The 9,703-nt window shown below is 34.3% G+C and overlaps 1 protein-coding gene across 1 annotated transcript in view; it reads left to right on the forward strand.

Annotated features, from left to right (window-relative positions):
- Positions 1-1,307: 1,307 nt before the first annotated feature.
- Positions 1,308-9,703, forward strand: part of LOC110458276 (transmembrane protein 181-like) — a 14,271-nt gene continuing 5,875 nt past the window's right edge. The window contains exons 1-6 of the mRNA XM_021509908.1: positions 1,308-1,408; positions 3,061-3,164; positions 4,951-5,109; positions 6,469-6,611; positions 7,147-7,266; positions 7,791-7,871. Coding sequence (XP_021365583.1) covers positions 1,389-1,408; positions 3,061-3,164; positions 4,951-5,109; positions 6,469-6,611; positions 7,147-7,266; positions 7,791-7,871 — 627 coding nt within the window. The 5' untranslated portion in view covers positions 1,308-1,388. The remainder of the gene's footprint in view (positions 1,409-3,060; positions 3,165-4,950; positions 5,110-6,468; positions 6,612-7,146; positions 7,267-7,790; positions 7,872-9,703) is intronic.

Here is a 9,703-nt window from a genome sequence, read left to right on the forward strand (position 1 = left end):
TGAATACCTGAGTTTGCGCTGGCACAATGGCATTAAGTATATATCACATGACATATTGGCGCACACATCCATGTACGTACGTGTTCTCTGTTTATACAATGACGAGACTTTAGACACATGCAGTTATCGATCTCTCGCTATCGATCGTGATTTGGCACGAGGTCTTTTGTCACCTTGGCCCTGTGACGTCACATCTCTTTAGAATCGATACGCAAAAGTTATGCTTAAGAAATCGATACTATTGTCATGAATATTAACCAATAATGTCTTCTGATTGGCTGCTGCTACTAGCCTGTGTTAGGAAGCGAGAGGAACCAGTTCCATTCGTACAATCCAATATGGCATCCTCCACATGTTTGTGACCCTGACAGGCACGTGAGCTGTCCCCAGATCGTAACGTGACGAGCCGCTTCTTGTCCTTCGGGCAGTCTTTCATTCCTTCCTCGACTCGACCGTTCATAATGGATAACTACTCGTTTTCATTCCACACGCCATCATGGACAGACAATATTCGTGCTTTTCTCGGGCAATTCTTTGACGTTTTCAGTGCCTTCTCTAAGTACATATCTCCCTCCTATCACCACGACAGATGTGAAAGGTAAGTTCACTGTTGTCTGGAGTTCGAATCTGCGGATGAAGGATTGAACTAGGCCCGAAAGCCTTGTTCGATTTGAATATGTGCATTTATTCAACGTCCAAGCAGAAAATGCATGACTATAAATGTTTAAGCAGTTGATTCTGTTGTTTATATAGCATATAATGTTGAACATTCACACAATTTATCACCCTATACACTGCAAGTAAATAATTACTTGGCCCCACTCGCGTTTTGAATCAAGTGGACCTGCAATTATCATTTAACTGACCAAAAATAGATAAATATCAAATCTACATCCATGTCTTTTATTTTTAATTCTGCACCTATTCTATAAAGTGATGGCTTGTATAAGATGTGCCACGTTTTAACCATTCCAATGAAACGCCAAATATTACTCCACACACCATGAAATGCCTCGATATTATCAGTAGTATATACCTTTGTATAGTTACGTGTATCTACATGTATAGAAGACCTGTGCTTTTGCCTACGTATTTAATATTGCCTCGGGCTGGTGGCTTCGAAACAGTGTACTCATAAAAATAATACAAGATTCTCTATCTTTTTATTCAGTAAGCTTTATTATTTATTCGGGAGGTGGGATTCAACAATCAACGTGTACATGTGTGACAAAGGAGATTGATATAGCATATCAGCAGCTGAAACTTTAACCCTTTTGGTTCAAGCGTCTTATAGACGCAGTTGTCTACAAATCAATCTCAGGTAGATGCTTGTTAGGAAGCCTACACATTGAAAAGAAGAACTTCAGCGGGCACCAAACATTGCCAACATGACACCAGAAATCGAATCGTAAGATATTTACTATGCTATAGATTCACTACCAGGTTAATGATTTCAGTGCAATTTTACTTTTCGTAATCATTCAGACAGAAGTCAAATGAAAGTACGTCGTAGATCGATAATCAAAATAATCAACATGACTTGCTTCGTGTCATGTTGCCAAAATGGAAGATAATTCGGACACTTGGTTTCACTTCTTTTTCAGAGATATTTCTCCTATTGAATCTACTTATAAACTGCTGTATAGCAATCGCAGTGTAGAAATTATCATAATAAGTCCGTGGATATTTCCGTACAGAAAATTAACCTTCACAGTTGAATAGAATACAGTTTAATTGTTGCGGGTCGAGTTGTCTCTCATTTCAAGGCACGTACACATTGTTCCTTGGTATAAGATTGGTAATTAGCTATTATCATTATAAATTTTACATATTGTTGTAACAAAACTTCATTTTTCATTAAAAAAAAACCCTGATCTTAATTATTTCGAAAACATGGAAATACAATGAATTTTGAAAAAATGGGGAAGTGCACGGATAATGTAGCTTTGTTTCGCCCAGGGACGTATAAGCCTATATACTGTGCCAGGTTTCGCCACATTTAACAAGGAAATACAACGAATTTTGAAAATATTTGGTGAGAAAGTGAGAAAAGAAAGTTCACGAAAAATAGCTTTGTTTCGCCACATTTATCATTAACAAGTAAATACAACGAAATTTGAAAATATTTGGTATAGTAAGGACAGAAAGTTCACGAAAAAAGTTGGTTTTTTTTTAGTTCAAACATATTTTATTTGACAAAATCTCTAATATAATCAAAAGGAATTGGACACAACTTAGAAAACGTCCTCTTACTTTATTCTGTCACATCTATCAAATATGGTATTTATTTAATAAATAACACGGTAATTTTTTATATTTTAATAGATATCATACAATGTAAATATATTTTACCTGAAGTAGTATATATGCAATATTGTGTAATTGTATAATTTTGATATGGATACAAGGCTTAAACCTTGGGTCCATTACAATTCCTAATAAATTGTGTGCAGTATAAAACGACAATATGTAGTATTAGCAATATTAAACATGAACCCTAGACATTTTGGTACCTGGTAATTCTAAAACAAGGATAAGCTTTGTTGTTTCAGTAATTTATTGAAAAAACAAGTCATCAACATACAGACTCAAAAAGCAAACACACTAAAAAGTTGAAACATCATTTCAAGTGTTGAAAATCTGATAAAATTTCAAAAAGACTTTTAGAAATTTCCGAAACAGCTTGGTTATAACTGAAATGCCTGAGTACTGAAATGTCCGTACCCCATAAAAAGCATAAATAACTGCTTGGTTATAACTGAAATGCCCGAGTCCTGAAATGTCTGTACCCCATAAAAAGCATAAATTACTTGTGGAGGTTTTACGATTATATTGATAATGTTATTCTTCATTTCATGTTCTTGGAAAATATTAAAGAAGAGAATCAAAATATATATGTACTTGTTTGTATAAATTTGGACAAAAAAGATAACTATGTTTCCAGAAATAACTTAATGAAGACAATTTCTTCTGGAAATGAAATGTCTCTGGAATAATAGGATTTGAAGGGACATTTTACGTTGTACTAATAAAATGTATATGTCTTTCTGTAATTTCCAGGTCTGTTCAGATGCGTCTGTACTCCCTGTCCAAACGTCAGTTTGTGTCAGTCTTTATCATCTTCTTCTTCTGCTTTGGAATCACAGTGTTGGTGGGCGTGGCAGGTTTGTTGACATGATACAATGAAATAATACAACTGATAATTTACGGTCACATTTTAAGAACACAGATATTTGTGTCCTTGACTCATGCTTTTATCTATGTGACTCACCCAATTTTTGAGAATCTATAATATCCCTTAGTAATTTGATTCATTAAATTGTTGAAAAAGATCGATGTTCAGGACTTGCCTGATTGATTTTTTTTTTAAAAATCACTGTCAAAATGACATAGAGATGACTGGAGTATAATGTGTTTCTCCAGATCTGTGTACTGTGAGACTGCATGCATGCATATTTCTGTCTCAGTATTCCATGATAGTAACTAATGGAAAAATTGAAAATATATTAATATTTCCTGGAAGATTAAGAAATTTACTAACCAATATTACAAATTTCACAGAGGATTCAGAAATTATTACTAATCTAAATAACAACTTACATATCTAATGTATATAACACATTATATCACTAATGTATATATATAACACATTAAATTACTAATGTATATTACAAATTACATTAACTATCTATATAACAAATTACGATTACTAGTCTATATTTCATTTAACATTACTGAAAATAACTGATCTATATCACAAATTAAATTACTTAATCTATATGTATATTACAACATTACATTTCCTATCTATATAACAAATTACGTAACTAATCTTGTATATATAAAACAAATTACAATACTAATCTAAATCTATACTTCAAATTACATTGTTATCTGTCACAATGTACCATACATCGTCTACAAAACAAAACTTTGTGTAACTACATTAACCATTGTTTTATGAGCTGTCATTTATGATATTGAAAATTGTTTTATGACAAGAAAATAAGATTGTAATCAGGTTCATTTAGCACATACAGCCATTGAAATATGAATGAGGGCAACAGAGAACATAAGATATTGTACTACTGTAGTTATCAAAATGGTGCACATTAACATAACACTTGTGCTATATATATGAACCTCTGTACAGTCTATGATTTTGTGAGTTACTTTTGAAAATAAGGAAGTGCCCTTGATGTTGAAACATGATTCAGAGTACAGATATAGTACATTATGATTGAGTTACTTTGAAGCTTAAAGCCTGTATATCATTGATGAGAGCCGGGGAACTAGTATGAGGTTAAAATCCTGGTTGACACAGTGCATGTGTCCATTCATCTGATATTATGTCTATATATATAGTATAATAAATTTCATCCATATTTGAATATATAAAGGCTTATGAAAGTTAATTTCTTTTTACAGAGGGGGTTTATTTCATACATAGAGTACCTGGTACTAGTTTGTATGCAGATTTTGACAAATAAAACTACTATTATACTTAATACTATATGACTTCATCGTAAAAACAGAAATTTTTCATAAGCCCTGACATAACCTACTTGTCTGAAGCATCAAGCCGGTGGAGTTATTCACCCCTGATTTTACCAAGAATATGCCAAGTAAAAATGGAAAAGTAGGAAGAGTTTAATAAATGTCTGATAAAATTGAAACAAATTCAATTGAATGGGTGCTCAGTTTGCTTTGTTTATTTATTAATTTGAAATAAAACACGAAATCAAGTCTCCTGTCTGACTATAAAGAGAGTTACAGCCCTTTGATATCAATTGTAGTCCAGAGAATTGCTCATAGCACTTTGCCATGTTATTTTATTTGTAAGTATTTGTGTCAGTTTTCATGAAGGAACACAAAATTATATTTGCTTGGCCTAATTCTGACATTACATGTCGTATGAAAGATTTAGGATAGAAATTTGTCTTTAATCAGGTCCTCCGATCATAGACACTGTGTCACACAATGGTTCCCTGACCGTCGGAAGCCACTCCCAGGTGGCTGCTGGACACTTCAAGCTCAAGTCTCCACCTATGTCCACGTTTCACCAACAGATGTGGTTGATTGCTCACATGACAACAAGCAACAGGGGAGGTGAGTCATGATTACAGAATTTTTAAATTTTAGTGGAAATTGTGTTTTTTTGATATAAAGGTAGGTCACAACAATATATATAGAGGAGAATTTTTTTATCTGTAATAGTATCAAATATTTTTGATGGATTATGTAAATAAAAAAGGGATAATGGGAAAGTATTTTTGAATAAAAAAAATCATAGCTACAATGATGGTGCCTAAGGAATGAAATATAATTGGATTAATCATCTGCTTTAGAAACTAAACTCTCCACAAAGTCATTCTGTCTACAGTGACCTCCTAATAGAGATGGCCTCTTTACAAAGGGTCCTTCTTATAGAGGTGGTATCTTTACAAAGGGTCATCTTCATAGAGGTGGTCTCTTTACAAAGGGTCCTTCTAATAGAGATAGTCTCTTAACACTGATGTCTCCTAATAGAGGTGGTCTCTTTACACATTGGCTTCCTAATAGAGGCGGTCTCTTGACAAATGGGTCTCCTAAAAGTGGTGGTCTCTTTTCACTGGGCGGCCCATAGATGTCGTCTCTTTATACTGTGTCTCTTAATAGATGTGGTCTCTTTACTCAGTGGCCTCATGATAGAGGTGGTTTCTTTACAAAAAGGTCTTCTAAAAGAGGGGGTCTCTTTACACAGGGGCCTCATAATAGAGGTTGTCTCTTTACACAGTGGCTTCCTGATAGAGGGGGTCTCTTGACAAATGGGTCTCCTAAAAGAGGTGGTCTCTTTTCACTGGCCTCCCTATAGATGTCGTCTCTTTACACTGTGTCTCTTAATAGATGTGGTCTCTTTACACAGTGGCCTCATGATAGAGGTGGTCTCTTTACAAAGAGGTCTTCTAAAAGAGGTGGTCTCTTTACACAGTGGCTTCCTAATAGAGGTGGTCTCTTGACAAATGGGTCTCCTAAAAGAGGTGGTCTCTTTTCACTGGCCTCCCCATAGATGTCGTCTCTTTACACAGAAGTCTCCTTATATATGTGGTCTCTTTACAAATGGGTCTCTTAAAAGAGGTGGTCTCTTTACACAGTATCTATTAATAGAGGTGGTCTCTTTACACAGGGGTCTCCCATAAGAGGTGGTCTCTTTAAACATGAGTGTCCGTATAGAGGTGGTCTCACAGACAAGTTTGACTGTAAATGTATCTTTTTGTTTTAGATGGAAAGTGTTAAGGCAAATCTTTTGTCAGTGGTTATAATTGCGTACAGTAAATCTTTCTGCTTTCTTATTCATGAGAAAATGACCCATTTAACTTAACAAATTTAGCTTTGAAAGCTAAACAAAATGATGACTTTCTTTTTGTAAAATTTAAACAATCTAATCACTAGATTATACTCTTAAATGTGTGGATGTATTTGTTGCAGGTTCACGGTTCCAGGAGCCCTTTGTTGTGGGTGTAGAGATCCGGGGTTTTAAGGGAGATATAGACCATGGCATACTGAAGACCAAAAACCCGGAGCTGAGTCCCAAGTCACACAACAGGACACGGCTACTTAGCTGCTCTAATGTACGTACAGTTTGACTGTTGGCGATCAGATTTTGATTTTGTCTTTCTTTCTGAAAACTGAATATTCTGCAGAATATTAACCTTGATTTATTATGGAGAAATTCTTCGATTTAAAAATACATACTACATTTGTATTCAAAATGACAGATAAAAGATTTTTATCTTGTCATTATGAAGTCACTGAATTAGTGTTATGTTGCTGGAGTTGCATTCAGTTGCTTTGTATTGACAAAACTTTGTATCCCACTAAAACCACAGGGATACTGTAGCAGGATGTTTGGTTAGCTGATATAAAGTATAACTGTATGATACCAGGATTTCTTCAGATCTATTGTTCCTTGATTTTATTATCTCCTCCGTTTTTTCGCAATTTCTCAAACTCTTTATTTTTCATCTTTTCCTTAACTCTTTTTTTTTTCGCAATTTCTTTTACTTTGTTATTCCATGATTTATGTAGTTGTACGATTCCATGATGTTTTACAAATATAGAACCACAGACAAACAAACATACGAACAAAGAGGTGTTTTATTGTAGGTCTGTGATGATCTTATACTGCTCCACCTCGGCTACTTGGACTACACTAATTACATCATCAACATCGACTTCTACGGCCTCGGGGAGGCAAAGGCCAACATCAAGGACATTGTTTTCTATGTGAGTAATGTATTCTCCTAGTTACCAGTTACTGTAGTCAGCATATTAAACTCCTCTAAACGATCAGTATCCCCCTATCTTTTCTTACGCTAAAAACATTAAGGCATTTAGTTGAAGTCTAAAAGTACTGAAATGTTTCACTCTGTTGATTCAAACAATATCCAAGTACATCATTGTCAAACACTTTGCTGTGATCAATCTACAATTTGTTTGTATGGGATTTTTTCCACTGAATGGTTAAATAAAATGGGTCCCACCATGTTAAATTTCAGTATTTTCAGAAGTTTTATGGGCCAAAACAATATTCTATAGGTCAAAACAATATTCTATGGGTCAAAACAATATTCTATGGGTACATGTTCCCAGGACTCGCATGTAGATTTATCACTGACTTTGTATATAACTACATTATAAGTGTCATATGAATCAGATAGTAAGATTGAAACTTTTTGGTGCTAGTTATCAACACCTGCTTTTTGGCATCCTAGGTTGTAATTGGTTGAAAATAAACTTTATATTTTCAGTTTAAGAGCTACAACACCTCCTTCACACAGCTTGAAATTTGGATCCGATTTGTTTTTGTGGTGGTGACTTTCCTCGGCACAGTAAGTAGTTAAAATTTTGATGAGCTGAGACATTTCTTTTGGTCAACTGTCAAGCAGTAATCGTTTTTGCTGAAATAGCCATATCATGCCACATACTCCAAAGATTTATGTATATATACAGGTATATAATTATCTTGCCTAGGTGTACTGTTTTTGCTTTCATCATCATCATTTATTTAGTATTCCCTAAGTTCTTGATAATATCCCACGGTCTATATTTTCATTTTCTTAAAAAAACCACAAAAAAGTCACCTGTTTTAAACCCAGCTTTTCAATGTATTTTCAATGCTGTGCCATTTTTGTAGCCATTTAAACAATAAGTCTTTACAACTTATTTTCAATACTGTCATATTTTGAAAGCCTTTCAGATGGTATTAATCCACATTTGGAATATATATCAGTCACATGTTGCAGTTCATTGAAGAGTTTTGTAATAAGATTTTATCATCCTCAAAGGGCGGAATGGGTAAACATATTTCCTGTGACTCTGATTGCTTGCAGTAAAAGAGTGTTTTATGAGACAAAGTGTCTCAATATTATTCTGACAGCTTACTTTACCGACACAGCCTATTTTTGCTGTGTGAGTTCGTTCTCAGTGTTATAGAGTCGAGACACTGGTCATTTTCACTCCTTGCTTGATCAAGGAAATAGACATTTTTCGAAAAGCTCGCAAAATAAGCTCTCAGGAATATATGATGGTTAAGTACTTCGTTCACGAGTTATCTGGGAAAAATTGACCTAGGAAACTATCTTTCTATGGGAGTTGGTAAATAGTTGATATCATCAGTGACAGTAGTTTACACTCGGTCAACCTCTGTGAAGGAGGAACGTAAAAGTATGTGGAAAAAATGTCGTCTAGAACAGCTGTTAACATCATTAATAATGTGAAGGATGTTGGCAAACAATTTTATTGACCATCATCTTCATCATATGATCTGGGCTTTGTTTACTCCTTGATTTTTTTTTTTATAGGTCCAGTATTGTTAGTTTAACAGTGTTCACTGTGCTTTTTTATCAAGAAGTTGTTTTCATTTTAAGTCAACCTTTTTAAAAGCCTGATCAGCATACAATTGGACAAAAAAATATTATCTGGCATATTTTACAAAAATATTCAACATAACTATTCAACCTGCTTATCTTAAAATCAAAGTATTAATCCTTTCACCCCTATGTAACTTTAGTAAACTACACCATGTATTGATCAGGATGAGTCCATTATGGCCCACAGTGGTGAAAGGGTTAATCATTCAAAGTCACGATGACATTTTGAATGTACATTAGGTTTTTAACAACATTTTCTGCTGTTGATTAAGCTTTCCACGACCAGTCACTTAGAGGCTGATCAGCTTAGCAACAAGTTATTACAAATTTCAAACTTGGTATTTGAAACTGAAAACTACATTTTCATGATTATCATTCCGGATATGAAATTTGCCAAATAATTACAATAATATTCATTGTTAGGAGAAAAATATTTTGCATTTAACTTGACTTTAAGTTAAGTGCTTCACAATTGCAAGCTAACAAATATGTGAGCTGTGACCACGCAGACTGTCTTCTTACTTGTCTTGAGTAGAGTCACAGGTGTGGTAGCATGCTATTTATAAATACAGGTAACAGGTGTCATTATTGCAAGATTGAGTGTAAAACAATAAAATACACGGATGGTAGCATATGGAATGAGTACATAGCATCAGATACACATTGATCTCTCTATTGATGAGCTTGCTTTATATTTTATCATAAATTCTGTTACTGGTATAGCTTTTATGTGTAATGCTTTGAAGCCCCTATATATACATGTATATAAACTGGGAGGGGGGGGGGGGGGG

Source organism: Mizuhopecten yessoensis, unplaced genomic scaffold (genome assembly GCF_002113885.1).
Source record: "Mizuhopecten yessoensis strain PY_sf001 unplaced genomic scaffold, ASM211388v2 scaffold9525, whole genome shotgun sequence".
Lineage (NCBI taxonomy): Eukaryota > Metazoa > Mollusca > Bivalvia > Pectinida > Pectinidae > Mizuhopecten > Mizuhopecten yessoensis.